This window comes from Lichenostomus cassidix, chromosome 4 (genome assembly GCF_008360975.1).
Source record: "Lichenostomus cassidix isolate B80296 chromosome 4, HeHo_3.0, whole genome shotgun sequence".
Taxonomy (NCBI): Eukaryota; Metazoa; Chordata; class Aves; order Passeriformes; family Meliphagidae; genus Lichenostomus; species Lichenostomus cassidix.
The window spans coordinates 127,368-145,760 of record NC_139484.1 but is presented as its reverse complement, the minus strand read 5'-3'; the positions used below and the strand labels follow the sequence as shown (position 1 = coordinate 145,760).

Below are 18,393 nucleotides of genomic sequence, written 5' to 3'. Positions count from 1 at the left end.
ACCCCTACCATGTTTGCCATGCGTGTCATAAAAGAATTTTTTTAGCTTGCTTTGTTGATGATGTGGTATAATTGCTCTGTTGTTGTATACCAGAACACACAGGCATGTACAGTGCTGGAACGTCTGCCCTAAATGGATCTAAGTATTCTCCTTACTGAATTATAAACACAAATTAATAATTGCAAGCATTTACTACATTTTGTAATATGACTACATATCTAATATGCATGACTAGTGCTTGCAATTTCAGGCATTTGGTGTGAGCTACTCTGTGAGATTTTACTGTGATGCAGTTTCAAAGCTGTCCAAGAAGTCAAAAAATCCTTCTTCTTCAAAATGCTTTTCTTCTAAATCACAATCTAATGGTCCTAGGATGTTGACATACCAAAGGAGCTGGTTCAGTTGCCCAGGGCTATTTTAGGTTAACATTACCTTAGCAGTTCTAGTTCTAGAATTTGTTTGTGTTTCAGGAAAACTATTGAGAAACTTGAAGCTATTTCATTATTCATATTTTTGTTAACTGTTAGCATGTATAAATTTTGAAGTAAAATGAAGTTAAAAGCCCAGATTCTGGCTCACCCTCATGCCTGTATTGCTTGTGACTGCTTTCTACAGGTGTTTTCAAGGTCAAGTAGTTTAATTTCTGCCAGCCCTCACAAAAGCCTGAGCTCCGCGTCAGAGGGAGAGCGCCAATTCAACCTCAATGACAATGGCATTCCAACAGCAACTCAAGCTTTAATGACAATGTATCGACGCAGGTCACCCGAGGAGTTCAACCCTAAGCTGGTAAAATACACCTCTGAGTGCTCCACCTGACTGAAAAGGCTGTTAAGATATGTTTCCTTTAAAATCCCTGGTTCTGACCCAGAAGAGCTTTGTTCTGCCAGACAGTTAAGAAGAGGCAATACTTTTCACAGAAGGAAAGGGTTGAACATGTTGTTTTACCAATACAAGTAACTTGACTACATAAAAGCAAAGTTGGATGTAGATCAAGGAGAGGTTGTATTTCTGCTCTTAAGTGTAACTGCTTCTCTTAACAGCAAGGTCTACTGGCATAGAAATTAGGAAATGGGAGGAGGCAGCTCGTTAAGAAGGTAACTGGACTGTGGCCAAGTTATTTCTTGCTCACTTGGAAAGTTAGAACATTGCAGGCTTTTTAGCACTCATGATTTTAGTGGGTCAGAGTATTAGAAAGAAGCTGCATCTTTATGCCTGCCTTTCTCTGCTTTTAGGCCAAGGAGTTCCTGAAGGAACAGGCCTGGAAGATTCATTTTGCTGAATATGGCCAAGGGGTCTGTATGTATCGTACAGAGAAAACCAGAGACCTTGTGCTAAAGGGCATTCCAGAAAGCATGAGAGGGGAACTTTGGCTGCTCTTTTCAGGTGGGTTTTCATTTGAATGTGTCTGTGGGATATAAGCAAAAGCATGAGGGAAGAAGGATTTCAAAGGTGATTAAAGGTGCAGATAATAAGTGTCTGAAAATATTTGGAGTAAGTAAGGCTGTGATTGTTAGCAGGCACCAAACAGGTTTAGACAACATTTCTGTTCAGACCAGCAAAACCCATTCTCAAACAGGCTCACATAATTAAGGAAGAACATAAACTAAGCAGAATGCACACTCTGTTACCAGAAGCCAGCAGTGTAGGGGCCTTCTAGAGGTTCAGCAGCCACCAGCAAGCCTAATTCCCATTTATTTAATAATTTCTGAATCCAGTTAAACTTTTGGGCTTCACAGCAAGTTGTTGCAAGGAATTCCAAAGTTTAGGCATGTTGCATGGAGCCGCTATCTTTTTTTTTTGTTGTTAATAATTAAAAAAGCTACTTTAACATTTTATTAGGTACTCCCATTATGTGAAAAATGGTAAGAAAATACTAGTCTGTGATTCTGTGCCATAAAGGATTCTCTAGATCTGTGTCCTCCAAGGGGTTTTTTCTGAAGTTGAGGAACTTTATTAATTTTATTACTAGTTATATCAATCCTATCTCAGGCTTTCTTCATAACTTATCACCATATACCTTCTTTAGCTCTACCCTCCCCAAGATAGTTAGCACAGGTACCCACACCATTTAGGATAAGAGCACACCAGGGCCTTTATCTGATGACTTAATGATGCTTTCAAATTTGTTTTCTATTTCTTCCCTAGTAATACATAGTCATGTACATCTTCTCTTTGCTGCTGGGCATGAAAGAAACGTTTTCAGAAAATACAGGAACGCACAGCTTTGTTTTGTGTCCTACTAAGAGCAATTTGGACCAATTTTCATGGTGTATCTATAACTTGTATTTTCCATGTACATTCCTTTGTGCTACTGACACTTGATTTTCATTTCCAGAGAAGTTGTAAAGTCAGTAGTAAAATCTCATAGCAACTCTGTGAGCATGCAGTGGTATCCCTGAGGCTGAGTGCCCTGCCTGGGATGACAGAGTCATTTTCAAAAGTAGGACTAGAGCTCACGAGTTTCTTTATCTTGCTTTTGGCTGACATATCATACTTTCTGCAACCAAACATTAATCTACTCTCTCCTCAGGGCAAGTAGCTTTCTCGGAGACACGTTTTGAGTTATCTGGGATAACCAAACCCACAACCAGCTCCAGAGGGAGCTCATGACACCATGTGACTGCACAGCTGGTTTTTCTTCGTGCCACCTGTTTTGTTGTGGCTGAGAGAGATTTTAACCTCATTATAAAAATGCCTGTAGAGAAGACAGGAAGAAGTGATAATCGATAATCACCTAAACACATCCTTTTTTCTTTTTTTTTTTTAAATCACCTCTACAGAAATAATATTTCATATTTACTTTCAAAGTTCTTGATGACATGCAGGATGAAAAGGTAGCAGATCATCATGTTGGGATACTGTACCTACTAACCCTTCCTTTTCCTCCTTGTTTTAATACCCTTCTCCCACTCCTAGGAGCCATTAATGAAATGGCCACTCATCCTGGCTATTATGAGGACCTAGTGGAGAAATCAATGGGAAAATACAATCTTGCTACAGAAGAGATAGAGAGGGATCTGCACCGCTCCCTTCCAGAACACCCTGCATTCCAGAATGAGATGGGTATTGCTGCTCTAAGGAGAGTCTTGACAGCTTATGCTTTCAGAAATCCAAACATAGGATATTGTCAGGTAATTGAAATAGCTTGCACTCATTCATTCTCTGCAATTCCAGTTCTTTCCCTGCAGTCCTATTTCTTCAGTCATGCGTGTAAATGTTTGGCTGTGTGAAGTACTCCGAGGTGTGGATGGAGCTGTAAGCTCACAGCTCACTGCTGCAGAGAGGCAGCAATGCTGAGGCTAGAGTGATGTCACATAAGGACATGCTCTAACAGCAGCATTAGCAGCACATGCTGAGAGATGTTTTCTGTAAGCATATTTGCTGCTTATATATCTAGAAACTGGACAGAGGATAACAGAGCTGTTTACAGAAAATGACAAATGGACCCTGAAGAAAGGTTCTTTTCTTTTTAAAAAAAAATCCCCTCAAAACCAAAACACTTTGTGTTCAGTCCTAAAATTTTATATATTTTATCTCTTCATCTTATCATGAATTATTATTCAATGTGTTAGTTATAATAACCCTCCAGAACCTCCTTTCCTCTTTCTATGATTCCATGCAATCATTCAGAACAAAACTAAAAGAAAGAAAACAGCCAAAAAAACCCAGCAAAAATCCCCAAACACTTGGCAAAAAATAAAGCATCCTAGGAGATATCACTGTGAGTCCCAACCATGTATCTGTAGAGTTAATGCTGACCCCAGTGCATGGGTTTGAGGTTCTTACGCCCATAATTCAGGTCACTTCAGTTTCTGGTCCTAAATCATTCTTTCTTGCTATATAATTTTGGTTTATCACCTGGGCCTTTTTTTTTTGCCTTCCTACATACTTTTGCAAAGAGGAAACTTGAATTCATTAGTACTGTGAAACCTGATTAATGTCTGACTGTTAAGACTTCAAGGTACAACGTGAGTAAGTGCAAGCAATTCTAGCAGATACCATCATAAATTATTGAGTAACAAATGTAGTACTAGGTAATCACTACAACATTTGTAAAGATTATTTAACAGAGGAGCGGTAGAAAGACACTTCAGTTCTGGTCCCTAAAACTGTCACAGTAATTAATAACATTGAGATTTGGTCCAGCTACACTGACAATTCAGGAACATCACTAGTGCTGTGGGAGGTCTTTTGGCTGCACCAGATCCAGATTTCCCAAGAGCACTCATGGCAGAATATCAGTATCAGTGTAACAGGGATGCTTGCAGACCTGAGTCAGCCTTTGATTAGGAAAAAAAATCTTGATACCTTGAAAAAGATCTGCAACACAAAACCAACCCAAAAAAACCCACAAAACCCCCCAGTAAAACAGCAACAACAAAACTAAAGAAAAAACTAATAATTGTTTGTGATTTGAGGCTTTCATAAGCCTTTCTTTGAGCACTGGGAGAACACTGCTGTTTTTACAGGGAAATACTTGAACAGTTTGGGATCTGGAAGGAGGGATGTAACTAATTTTCTAGGCACTTATCTGCCCCGGCATGGTGCTAGATACTGAATAATTGTATTTATCTTTCTTTCAGGCTATGAATATTGTCACTTCAGTGCTCCTCCTTTATGCAAAAGAGGAGGAAGCTTTCTGGCTGCTGGTGGCTCTGTGTGAGCGTATGCTGCCTGACTACTACAACACAAGAGTTGTTGGTATGCTATGGGGATATTTTTGAAATGACACTACAGAAGATAACCAAATTAATTGGCGGCATTTGTACTGAAACAAATATATGGGTAAATGTATCTGTGCATGCTAGTGACGAGGCAGCTTGTTCAGGAGAATAACGGCAATTTCCTAAAGAGTTACTGTTGTGGTTAATAGTTCATCACTTACTTAGGTTCAGATGGCATTCTAAAGTGGACTTAAGCAAAGTAGATTTTTAAGAAGAGATGGGAGGCCAAAATTTGAGTTTTAGAATACCCAGTTAGCTGTTCAAGATAAGGTGGAAACTTTATAAGGAGCTTTAGCAGATTGCACTAGATGTCTTTGTATGAAATCTGTTGTTGTCAGTTGAGCTTCCGTGTGTATGTGGAAGTGAGTAACCTCAATTTGTCATGGAAACTGTTTTTACTTTATCTCACAAATACTTGAGATACTCAGCCTTAGAAATTATTCTTCCTGGCCTGGTTAAAACACTGATGTTAAAGTACAGGAATGTATAACATGGGGTTCTCTTGAAGTAAATCTAAATCTTCACAGTCACCCTGGCCTCGTTCAACAGCTGATGCTGAGGTCTTACTCCAATTAGTAACAGTAATATCAAGCCACCATTTAATTTCTGTTCTGGTGGTAGACCAGATTAATCTTTTTTTATTTATTATGGAGTGTACAATTAAAGCAGAAAAAACTTTATTGCAGTTCAATGTGTATGTACAGCTCAGTAGTGTAATGGAATCTGTTACTTACTTGAAAGTGAGAAAATGTGCATAAACACCATGCAAAATATTCTTAGGCTTTTTATTTGTATATATAGAATATATACATATTTTTTCTCCCCTAAATGGCAATGTGTCTGTTGCTCCTGAATTTGTTCAATCTTATTTATCTTTAACAGGAGCATTGGTGGATCAGGGTGTCTTCGAAGAGTTGGCTCGTGACTACATTCCACAGCTTTATGACTGCATGCAGGACTTGGGTGTAATCTCCACCATCTCCCTGTCCTGGTTCCTCACCCTTTTCCTCAGTGTAATGCCATTTGAAAGTGCAGTGGTGGTTGTGGATTGTTTCTTCTGTGAAGGAATAAAGGTGATATTTCAGTTAGCACTTGCTGTCCTCGAAGCTAATGTAGACAAGCTGCTTAACTGTAAAGATGATGGAGAAGCCATGACAGTCTTGGGAAGGTATTTATTACAGAAAATTAAGTATCTTCATGTTGGTTTTCTTTTTGTTTGCTTTTCTGATTTGTGTTCTCTGTTGAAATACTAAATTAAAACCCATACTATATATGTAAATCTTTTACGTGCTTTTAGTCCCCTTCCATCCACATAAGCTATTCTTTATATTATCTTGAAATAATGGTAAGTGACCAACAAGCTATAAATTCTTTTTTCAAGACATTAAAATAAACTTCCCAAACCTGGTTATAGAAATTTGATTTGATTCATTGTTTTTGTGGATTACATGAGTTTTGTTACTTCAGCCTGCTACCTTTTAAATGTTACTAAGAAAAAGACTTGATGTCAAGAAAAATTGTTTGGGGAATAGATCAAGTAGAACTCCGAAGAATTAGGTAGGATCTTGAACTAATAGATTTCAGTGAAACAGGAGGATGATGGAGTGACTTGAGTAATTTAATAGGAATTAATCCTGTTTAGAGTAACATCTGATTTCCTTGTGTTTGGTAGTGGTGTGTAGTTTTCAAGATGCTGCTGAAACTTTGGAATTTTTTCAAAATACATTTCAGTAGCATAACCCTCTTACTAGAGAATGGCTTGATCATTTTTACATGTAATAATCACTATGTAACCCTTACGCTGTTAACCCTCAGAGGGGAGGGGGTACAGATTTATCTTGGGTTTCTCATTTGTTCACATTTTTTCTCCACCAGATATTTGGACAGCGTAACTAATAAGGACAGCACTCTTCCTCCCATTCCTCATCTTCACTCCCTGCTCAGTGATGATGTAGAGCCATATCCTGAGGTGGATATCTTCAGACTAATCAGGTCATCCTATGAGGTAGGATAAGATTTCTTAACAGGAACTTGCCAAAGCACACAACTTCTGCTTCACAGAGGAATTTGATACTCTGTAGTTTGGCTTTGCTCAAAACGGAAAGAACATAAAAGAAATGCAGACTCATCTCAGAAGGCTGAAATGGGACAAGGAAGAGGAGTTAGATTTTCTTCTTCTTTTAACCAAAACTTTTAATTGGAGCTGTTCCATAGAGAAGTCTGAGGCTTCAAAGGAGAGCAACTCACAACCAAAAAGTGATTTACAAACAAAAGACTGAACTTGTTAATTTGAAAAATGTTAATTCTCATTTAAGCTCTCTTATGCTGTTGCAAACTGAAATAGTAGTGAAATCTGTATGGTTTCAGAAGACCTTTCTGTTATCAGTGGAACTTCGTTTCTTTTGCACTTTTTTTTCTTAGCAAGTGCTGATTATGACCTTGGGCCACTATATTCTCTACTATCACCAAAGCTAAAAAAGAAATCCAAGTGAAAGGAGCTGATAATAACTAATATCTATAAAGCACAGGACAAAGCCTGTGAAACCAACTAAAATCTGCAGACTGGTTTCAGTGTCCTTAAATTTTTTAAAAAGCCATCAGTTAAAATACCTCTAGGATGGTTACCCTGACATACCCATTTTTTAATAAAAATTAAGGAAAAACTATAAAGATTTGTTCTCCTTAATTTCCTTTTTTTCCCTGCCATTGACATGCAGAGTAAATGAGTAATTTTAGTTCAAGAAGTCAATTTACACTTAGCAATAGCACAGCTTTTTCAAAGGCACTTCCTATGTCCCTATAAACCCCTGTTGCATCAGCATATTACATTTAATAAGGAAGTAGGCAGTCCTTAGTGTATCAGGGTAGATGGATGTTTCTTGTATTTCCCACAATGTCAGAATGGCAGGAGGACGTTTATGTGAAATTCTGTTTCCCTGGCATTTTTCCATTTTCCTCACCATGAGGACTGCTTGCATTGGCTTAGCTGCTCTAAGATTAATAACCTGACCCTGTGCAGAGGCATTCTCTCTTTTTGGGGCTTCTGTGGCGCTGAACCTTGTACCTACTTCCAGATAAATAACCAGCAGCACTCCAGTATAATTAGGCAAAACAAGTAGTGTGGGGAGTGAAGAACTGTGAGGAAAGCAGAAGCTGGTTGCAAAGATAGAATTACTTTCAAGAGAGTTGTTAATCAATTTGATTATTTTAAAAAACCCAACAATTCCTTAATAAACTATCAAGATTCAAAAACTTTAAGACATGTGTTACACTTGTTATGTTTCTTGATTCGTTATATGCAGTCAGGGCTGGGAATTCACTGTTAGGTTTGTTACAGCTACAAAGAAGGAAATATCAACTAAGTGAGTGTGCTTTTGTTATTTTTTAGAATTTAAACTGTTAAAAGTACTTAGATCTATTCTTAATCTTATAGAAATTCATTGTTTAAAAAAAATAGGAAGACCTACAGCTGAAGAAAATGTGGGGGTTTTTTGGAGATCTTTGCCTTCCCTCAAGCATAACACACACCACTCCCAAGGAGAGGTGAAAACCTTGTCTCTTTCAGACTGTCCTATGATATTTGTCACCGGAATGTGATGAGTCTGAGTAATTGACAGCACTTGCAAAATCACAATATTTGGATTGTTTTATGAAATTCTGCTTTACATCATGCTCTGACAGTGTCCAGCTCCTAGATAATCATGTTAGGTGCATATATGAGAAGTCTCCAGTGAAAGCTGCAGTGATGCAGAAGAATTTTTGGTAAATAAGCAATTAACTTTCTGTGATGATATGGAGTAGACTTTCTATTTTCAAAGGAGAAACAGTCTTTAAATTAGAGAATATACATAACAAGTGCATTTTGCACTGCCAGTACTTTCTTAATTTACTGAAAATAGTTTTTAGTAAGAAATCGCTTTTCATTCAATTTTACATTTAATTCAGAAGCCATAGATCCTGGTGTCATAGTAATTATAGTAGAAATGGCTGAAATAATGGATAATCACTGCAGTTTTAAAAGCATGTGCATAGCTCACTAACTGTCAGTGAAGTGTAGACTCTATTAAGAGCTGTTACATGCTTAACTCATTTGATTTGTGTGTCAGGTAATGTGGAAAAAAATAGGCCTTCAATACTTCAGCTGAGTGTACAGTGTTATCTGGATCTTGGCCATTTTAACTGAAGAGTTGATGCTCAAAGGTCTGTCCTGTGGAAAGGTTTGATACAGTTTTGACCTAGAACAAGTGACACCCTTCCAACAACTCCTTGTACAATTTGAAATTTAGCGTGGGCAAGGGATCATTCCCAGAAGGTAATCACCTGCAATCTTCCTTTTTTGTAGGCTACATGAGTTTTAGTTTAATGGATGTGCACAGACCTTCTTATTTGGCACCCAGACCAGTGAATAAACTCTGATTACTGGAATAGGTGTGGTCTCAGAACCACAAAAGCCTGTCTTTTCAAGGTTTTTTGACCTCTGTGATGCTTGATATTCATGAATGTTTATCTACATTTCATTTTTGTCAAAAGACTTCTTTATTTGCAAAATGCTCTCTAGTACATGAAGCATCTTTTTACTCCCAAGGTACATGATAATGGTAAACACCTTTATAGATAAATGCAGCTTTAGCATAGATTTTATCTTACAAGAATGTGCCAGCAAATTATGACCTACATACATAGATGCACTTGCACTGGAAATACAAATCCATCTTGGATGAAAGTGTGTCCTGCCACCCCTTTACAGCTTTACATGTAATGTAGTTATGTCTGGCATTACTGTTCCTGCTGATCATCTGTCCATTCTTAAGTGTTACAAGTGGGTTTTGGATGGCAAGAAACTTATGCTTAAAATACTTCTACAAAAAAGAATCTTAGGGATTAGGCATTTCTCTGCATATGAAAACATGGAATATTGTTCCTAATAGGTTTTCCCCCTAGGATGCATCTGTAGTATATGCAGGAGCACCCTGACACTGTTATGTGCATTGTGAAAAAAACTTCTGAAAATAAAGCTTGGGTATTTAAGAGAATATTTTCCTAGTGGAAATTGAATTCTTGCTACTTGGTTTCAGATCCTTGGAATATAAAGACTGCTGTACTGTCTCAACCATTTGAGATCCAGTTAGTTTAATATCCTCTTTCTGTTGTGGTTGTAAGGCATTCCAGGACAAGCTGAAAAAAAACTCTGCAGGAGGAGTCATGAAATAATCTATTCATAGAGATTTGAAATACAAATCTCTATGCAAGCAAGAAGTTTCTGACTACTGAGATTACAGTTTGAAATGGGAGAGTTTGAAATTGAATAAAGAAATTTCAAATTAAAATAAGTTCTTGGGAAAAATAAAATCTAGTGAAATATTCCTAAACTCTTTGTAACTTTGTAATGCGTTAGAAAAATGCCTTAACAGTAGTTCCATTTGTGGTCTATTACATAATTAAATTAATTTCTCAAATACATTAAAGGCAAGGTAAATATTCTGAATATTAATACACAGACAATCACGTACTACTTTCTGTCTTTTAAGAAATTTGGAAGTATCCGGGCAGATTTAATTGAACAGATGAGGTTCAAACAAAGACTGAAAGTCATCCAAACCCTCGAAGATACTACAAAGCGCAATGTGGTAAGTACTGAAATAATATTCTTTGCAAATAATAAGTTCAATCAGTTTTTGAAATTTAAATTAGCTGTTCAGTGAGATGTGGATTTCAAATCTGTAACTGTTAATGTTGTGTTTCAAAAGGTACGAACTATTGTGACAGAGACTTCTTTTACTATCGATGAACTGGAGGAACTATATGCTCTTTTCAAGGTAAAGCTAAGGGAAGATAAGATCATGTGCCTCCAGGAAGTGTAAATGTTCCTTTTTGATGTGAGACTCTGTTTTTTCTAAGCACCAAGTCAAGCCTGTCAGTTATTATTGGTTATCTTGTTACAAACTTGAATTAGCTGCTCTATTACTGATATACAAAAAAAACCCTCAAGCAGTTGTTAAGACATCAGGAAAGGATTAATTCACTAAATGATTTGTCCATGGGAAAAAAGTATGTGCTGATGAAAACTATTAAATGAAAAAGTGAATAGGTAGAGGCTTTTGATCAGTCGTTAGAAACTAAACATATGTCTCTCTCTACCTGACCCAAGTTTTGGAATTTATCACAAAAATGTGTTTATTCAGTTATCTCAGACAGTTAATACTTTCATGTGACAATAGCTGATTTTTGGCATTGTTAATGCTTTAATGTATTACATAGGAATTTAATGCCACAGACTCATATGTCTTTGTAAATTGGTTGTACAGCAGTGCCACTAGATCCACAAATTTAAAGGTGAGCATTTAAATACTTTAGCTTCACTTTCACATACGTCTTAAAACAAAATACTTTCTTCCTCTGTTTTAACAGAGATTTTTTTAATACAATAAAGAATTTATTTCCTTTGAATTTCTCCTCTCTAATGACAAGTACAAATTGTCCAAATCCTGCAGTGCCTTCTTTCAGTCTTCCATTAAATGAGTCCAACTCAGACAGTCCTCTGTGGTTGATCACTGTGCAGTGCTGAGATCTTTTTCTCTAAGCTTCTGAATTGCTTTGAATTAGATTCTGCCAAAATCAGCTCCAGAACCTCTACTGATTTCAGTAAGACTGAAAGAATAGTACATTATTCAATATTTTTGAGAATCTACAGTGCAACAAAAAATATTTCAAATAAACAGCTATTTTCATATGATTAAAGATTAAAGACTTCATGAGACTTCTGACTTCACTCTGTGATGACGATGCAGAGGGTGACTAAGCACAACAAGTCATTGAAGTCACAGCTCTGGCCAAAACAGGTTTTTCATGTTTCATCTGCCTGGGAGGCAGAAAAAAGTTTTGCTTTTTTTAATAGGGGGATGCCTTTTTATGCTGATTAGAGGAGAAACCTCTTGCAGAAGTAGAAGGGCTGGATAAATTGAAATACATCTGTTACCTTGCATTGTTTTAAGAATGTACATGAAATGAGTTGTTTGGAATTTGTTTTTATCATGGAGAGAGATGAATTGTTTCTAGAGGTGCTAATAATCTCACGGTGTTTACCTTCTGTTCAGGCAGAACACCTGACCAGCTGCTACTGGGGAGGCAATAGCAATGCCACAGAGCGGCACGACCCCAGCCTGCCTTACCTGGAGCAGTACCGCATTGACTTCGAGCAGTTCAAGGGCATGTTTGCCCTCCTCTTCCCCTGGGCATGTGGAACTCACTCAGATATATTGGCTGCCCGCTTGTTCAGGCTTCTGGATGAAAATGGAGACCTGCTCATCAACTTCCGTGAATTCATCTCTGGGCTAAGTAAGGAGGATCCACAGCACCTCCAAAAGAGCGTGACAAACCAGTTTGTTTCTGTTCAGCTCATTTTATCATGCCTGTGACAGTGGTTCCCTCTGGGGTTTAGACTGCTCTGAGTAGGTGCATCTACATTAGCCAATGGTGTATCACACTGGGAAAATGGTAGTGTATGACCTACACATCTGTTAGGATCTGAGTATTTCCCTGACAGCTAATTCTCAGCACAAAAATTAACTGCAATGCATGTGCTTAATGGTATATTACTCCAGTCATAGCTACAGTGTGAGATATTACCTCTGTTACTTCTGAAATCAGTTACCAAGACCACAGAAAGCAGGTTGGAAGTCCCCTGAAAAGGAGAAAGTGGAGGTGCAGATCAGACGGGGAGGCTGAATGTTTTTAGTCTTGAAGAAGCAAGATTTCAGGACACAAAAGTCACGAGCCCCAGGATTAACATGAAGCAAAGATGAGGCAGGAGCTGGCCACTCCTTTTTTAATGTAGCAGGAATTGTTCACTGTAAGTTAACAGCATCTCATTACCTATCATGTACTATTTTATGGCAACCTCGAATTTCCTCAAGCTCTACATTCTGATCCATTTTGAGAGTGAAAAGGTTTCCCAGTCTGCCTTTCATCAGCTCTTTGTAACAGTATGTTTAAGCATTAGGGTTCCAAATGCAGTCTTGCATTAAAACCTCTGTATAGCAGTGGTAGCATCTGTTCTCTTGTAAGTGCAAAATAGCTGTGACAGTAAAATTTGCTGCACACCTCCCCTTCACACCACCCAAAAAATCCCAGTGCTTCCTGCGATGCAGCGATTTGTATTTGAGGTACCGTTTGCTGGGTAACACCCAATGGCTTTTGAGGACCCAGAAATTAACTACTCTTATTGTTTACAGCATGCTGCTGATAACAATCAACCAGTTAGTGACTGAGACAGTGTGTTTTGGAACCAATAATGAGTAATAAGAACAAGGGCCAGTGTTGGGCACTGTGAGCAGAAAGGAATGTAAAATGCACAAATGTGGCTATAACCCAACATGACTAAACTAAAATCCTCAATGGGCAAAGCAATCAAAAATGCCCATTCTGCAAACTCACATTTTTCAGAAACTAAGCCAAATATGGGGTAATTTGAAACCTTTTATTTTTCCCCTAAAAAAAAAGTCAACCCTGCTGACTCCTTGTTTTGTTTAAGAAGCACATGAATAGTAGGAAGGACAACACAGTCAACAAAAGAACAAAGGATCTGTTTGAGTATATTTCACCATGCCCCAGGACTTTTAATAATTCCATTTCCTTTTCATTGTCCCTATGACAAATAGCTCAAGAACCTCCTAGTTCAGGTGCCTCTAGGACCTCAGCTGAGCAAAGATGGAACAACCTGGTATATTCCTCATGTTTTCTCTGTGCCCTTTTACAATAATATAGTCCAAATAAAGGAGTAATCTTGATTAGTTTACCCAATGAGTTGTGCTGCTCAGAAAAGGTTTTCAGCCTTGGTTAGGAGCTGTTTGGGTTATTCACTCATGACAAAGCTTCCCTGCACCTCTGTGGTACACTGGATTATAGTATGACAGTTGACTGCATATCCTAGTAAGCCACCGAGGTTCCTGCACAGATTCAAAGTGGCCTTCTGCCTCCCATCATGTTTTTGCAATACTCTTTCTCAGAGCATGCAGCTCTCCCACTTCCCCAGTGGCTGGTGCTGACTGCAGCACTCATTGCAGCCTCCTGCTGAAGTCAGCACCATGAAAACTCTGTTTTGCAAGGAGTACCTGAGTGTATATTCTCTTTTGTAAACAAGTTTTTTTCAACCACAGAATGCAGGAGGATATTCAAAAAGCAGAGTGTTAACCTCACCACTTCTCCAAGCCTTTCAGGGAAGGATCACCTTCCCCTGACCTGCTGGCAATGCTCTTCGTAATTTTGAGCAAAAAGGAAAAGGGCCTAGCATTAGGAAGCACGCAAAGATTGATCTAAAATAGTAGCTAATGAGCTTTTTCAGTTCTCTTCACATCTGGGTACAGAGAGAGAGGAACAAGCCTACACATGCCACTCTGTGCCCTGAATCCTATTTTGGTGACTGCTTCCCTGCAGTTCCCTGTTGGTGGAGGATGGAGAAGTGCAGCCCATTCCATGCTTTGGTTATTGCATTTTGCCTTCGCCAGAAGGGAAAGCATTATCTACATGGTGTGATACACCAGATAGGAATATAACGAGGTTTTGTGCTTAAAAAGGACCATGTTGAAAGTAAAATGGCTAATGTAAATGTACTCAATTCTTTGGCCTAACATCTGTATTTATTGGAGTGTTAAGCATTACAAGAGACTGTGATTGTTAGTACTTGCCACACCACACTTTGTAGTTTGCATAGCAGAGGTAAGTTAACACAGTCACCTATAAGGTAAAATAAATCTCTGCACAACCTAATTATTGAAGGTTAATTAATTTGTTTATGAATGGCATGTCACAACAAGTGAGATATATGAAAAAGTCTTATTATTGGTTATTTCATTACTTTAACTACTATCCATTTAATTAATTGGAAGGGAGGTCTTCAATAGACCTCTTCGGTTTCATACAGCTAATTGTAGTGTAGTCCAGAAAGGAATAGGGGGTGATGTGGAAAAATCACTAGAAAGTATTGCCTGAACATCAGTTAACCCACAGCTAAGCTGTGATAAATGCTGTTTACTTGAATTTCTGTTTTTTTTTTTTGTAAATGTCTTACTGCTCTGAGACATGTGATGTTGTTACTGGATCCTCAGATCAGAAAGTTTGAAGTCCACACAGAAAGGTCCTGTTAAATTCCAGCTGGAGGCCTTTCTGAGTGATAATGCCATGGTTTGAGTGTTATGAAATAGGCATTTAATGAAGGACTCAAGATTGAAGTATGAAATTCAGGGTAAATTTGTCTGTTCTCTCCTGCTATTTGTAGTGCAGACCATATGATCTTAGAAGTCAAGTGATTGCCTTATGATCTCGAGCTGTTAAAGGTTACAAAATTTCCCAGAGTGAATGAAGCAGCTTCTAAACCAAAATACTGCATCAATAATAAATAATATGGCATGAAATGCTAGGTAGTAATGTACTGCATGTAATGCTGTTTAGGTGCAGCATGCCATGGAGATCTTACAGAGAAGCTGAAGCTACTGTATAAAATGCATGTTTTGCCTGGTAAGTAAGTGATATTAAAATAGCTCTTGTTTCGCTGAGAACAGGAATGTGGAGCACAGTTGTTTATGATGGGCTTTCCCTATTAAAAATTAATTTGTGGGAACTATTGTAGCTGTTTATGCAGCAGTAAAATAAAGGAGCTTCTGCTATAACCAGACAGAAGTTTGGAAATTCTGAAGGCACCCTCACAGCCCTCAATTGCTCCCTCCACAAGCATATAAATGTGTCTTGCCTGTTATGCTGGGGTTGGTGATATCCCCCAGGCATAAATCCAGTGTTCTTCAGCATTTGTTACCATAATGCACTCTGTTTAGGAGTTTGAAAATTAAGCTAGTTTGAAATGTTCCTGCATGTCCTGGCCCCTCACTTCTGTCCCCAGGCTTTCTTCTTAGTTTTCCCTCTGGGCTGACACAACTGTTTGCAGAGGGAAGCTCCAGGTCGTTTCATAGATGTGTTTTCCAGGGAGCTGTGCAAACCTAGTCTCAGCTAAGTGAGATAGGTAGTTAAGGGTTGAGAGTGGATGAAAACACCTCAAAACAGTTTTGAAAATGCTGTACTGGAACTGTATTCTCTCTGGCTTGTCACACACATGCTGTGAAGAACCTGCTGCTGTCCTCAATGAACCTGTAATTTAGGGGCGTTTTAACTGCTTGGGTAGCTTAATTCTTGTGCACATTTACATGCTCTGGTAAACATATCTAAAAGCTTTGAGAGGACATTCACCTTTATGTGCTTTGAACATGCATCCCTGATTGCTCTCAGCTGGCTTTGCTTGGAGGTAGTAGGTCTGAGTGATTCACTAATTTAACTGGGGAAAAATGCTTTAAATACTTTAAAAAGTACTTCAAATAAAAAAAAAACAAAACAACTATTACAGAAAAGATCTGTTTTTAAGAATGCAGCTTCTCCATATTTGGGACTGGTAAGCTCCTACCAAATGATGACAGACTGTTTCCAGCTAGGAAAGAGTTTACACCCTGCTTAGGACACACTGAGCTTCACAGAAGAAAGTAATGGAGGTAGACATGGGAAGATAGGTAAGCCAGCATCTGAAAGCAAACAGCTCCTTGTGAGACAGTATTGGGTGTTGCGAAGGAAGGAGACAATTCAGCTCCAGCTGTTCATCTCCTGTGAGTTAAAAAGGATGATTCCTAGCCCATCACACCCTCATACTTCTGGAAATCAACATTCTAAATGTGTCAGTGGAAACATCTTTCAGTTTTTAATTAAAGGGGGGAATTTTTAATGGAAGAATTTTACTGTGTTGCTTAGATCCGTCCCCTGAGCAAGAAGAGCCAGACTCAGCTTTTGAAGCTACTCAGTACTTTTTTGAGGACATCACACCAGACTGTACACATGGTAGGCATCTTTTGTCTTGGGCATAACAAGATGAGGTGATGCATTTCAACCAACATGTCTTTTTAGGGAACTGCTTCTTAATTGGATTACACTTTGTAAGCAAAGTATTTGCTGTAAGAAGAAGTATGAAGCATCTGTATATGTGTTGATACCTTTAGAGGTGTGGGCATGTCCACTAAGGGCTCCCCTGAATTGTGCATTGCAGAAGTACTCTCAGAATAATGCCATCATTATTGTAGATGTAGTGTTGTTGTATAAGTAATTTTGTGGAGAACAAGAATAAATAGATTGGCTTTCAAGATGTATTTGGATCAGAACCTAAAACATTCTAAAAAACAGAGAGCAAAAGATATATCAAAATGTAGTTCAGAGGTTTGAGATCTTTATATGTCCTAACGAGAGCCAGCATCTCATCACTGCTGCCTTAATGCCTGTCTCTTTCTGATATTTGATGTGACGGTTCTCTCTGATTCAAGAAAAATATCCTTCAGGTTGTAAGTAGGAGGAAAGTTGTTTGAAAATACAGATAAGAGTCAATAGACTAGAAATTGCAATTTTAAGTGCTGCCTGAGATGCAAAAGTGTAGTGTAAAACTAGTGTAATCACCAAACCTATATGGTGCTAGAAGTTGTGTTGTGTTAGCACAGGTTAATCATTGTACAACAGAAACAAAATCTGAGATGGTCTCAGCCTCTGTAGTGATATTATAAATCAAATGGAATTTGTTGGCAGGTTTAAGAATAAGCAAAAATCATTGCTCATTCCTATAATTTTTACTCGGCATTTTTTGCAGTTTGGAAACATTTTGTTATATTGCACTGTACATGTGAAAACAATGTCTGTATCTAAACCCACACTGATCTCTCTCTCCCCCTGCCCCTCCACTTCGTAGTTGTTGGCCTAGACAGCAGGAACAAACACGGAGTAGATGATGGGTTTGTTACAGTGAGTCTGAAAACAGACAAAGGTATGCTTGGTGTCTCCGTGTGAGTTACATCTCCCTTTTGTGTAAAGATGCTCCTTTTGAAAATGGGAAAAAAGGGTATTCATTTAAAGTTTCTTCATGGACTTTTTCCTCCAACTCTGGGTAATTTGTTGGCAGTAGGAAAGAAGAGTTCACAAGAGAATCGAAATTACCTGAGAATGTGGAGTCAAGAGAATAAATCCAAAGGAAAAAACACAAAGGACTTGCCCAAGCTGAATCAGGTACTTCTGCTGACACTTAATTTTCATTAACTTTAAACTTATTTCACATATGTATAAAGTCTCTGCATTAATACTGAACAATGGTTTTATTTTGAGCATATATTTCTTTACCAGAGCAGCAGTCGGCTGATTGCAAAGCTCATTGTTTACTGGCATTCAGCTCCCAAAAAAATCCCAAAAATGAAATACACTCTTACAGGAATGAGAACATATTACTTTGATCTCTAGACGAAGGGTGATATGACATTGACTATCACCAGCCAGCTCTTAATGTCTAATAAGCATAACCTGAAAGAAGTATTTTATGTTTTGTAATTGGTACTGCAAGTCTCATTCACCTTAGATCCACAGCTGCTAAGGAGAAGGAAACCCATTGGAACAGCTGTTTCCTCCAGAGCACACAGGGAAGGTTTATTCCCTGTAGAACAATGATTCTTACTTCAAGTAGCCATGAGCAAATCTCCTTCCTATTTAATTCATCTGTTTTGAATTTCAAAAGACTTATATCCAGCTAAGTTAGCCCTGTCAGCTCAAGAGTGCTTTAGGTCTTGTTTCATTTTTCATTACTTCTGATCACTTTTAGCAAACCCTT

The 18,393-nt window shown here is 38.2% G+C and overlaps 1 protein-coding gene across 4 annotated transcripts in view; it reads left to right on the top strand.

Annotated features, from left to right (window-relative positions):
- The window catches only part of TBC1D9 (TBC1 domain family member 9), a 48,598-nt gene that overhangs the window by 27,598 nt on the left and 2,607 nt on the right, over nucleotides 1-18,393 (top strand). The window contains exons 8-20 of one of the 4 annotated variants that reach the window (XM_085057467.1): nucleotides 616-786; nucleotides 1,233-1,383; nucleotides 2,917-3,131; nucleotides 4,584-4,701; nucleotides 5,607-5,892; nucleotides 6,600-6,729; nucleotides 10,253-10,351; nucleotides 10,472-10,540; nucleotides 11,819-12,059; nucleotides 15,171-15,236; nucleotides 16,509-16,595; nucleotides 17,488-17,562; nucleotides 17,701-17,801. In XM_085057467.1, coding sequence (XP_084913593.1) covers nucleotides 616-786; nucleotides 1,233-1,383; nucleotides 2,917-3,131; nucleotides 4,584-4,701; nucleotides 5,607-5,892; nucleotides 6,600-6,729; nucleotides 10,253-10,351; nucleotides 10,472-10,540; nucleotides 11,819-12,059; nucleotides 15,171-15,236; nucleotides 16,509-16,595; nucleotides 17,488-17,562; nucleotides 17,701-17,801 — 1,809 coding nt within the window. Of the gene's footprint in view, nucleotides 1-615; nucleotides 787-1,232; nucleotides 1,384-2,916; nucleotides 3,132-4,583; nucleotides 4,702-5,606; nucleotides 5,893-6,599; nucleotides 6,730-10,252; nucleotides 10,352-10,471; nucleotides 10,541-11,818; nucleotides 12,060-15,170; nucleotides 15,237-16,508; nucleotides 16,596-17,487; nucleotides 17,563-17,697; nucleotides 17,802-18,393 lie in introns of all 4 variants that reach the window. The other 3 variants (XM_085057466.1, XM_085057469.1, XM_085057468.1) reach the window with 3 other exon arrangements.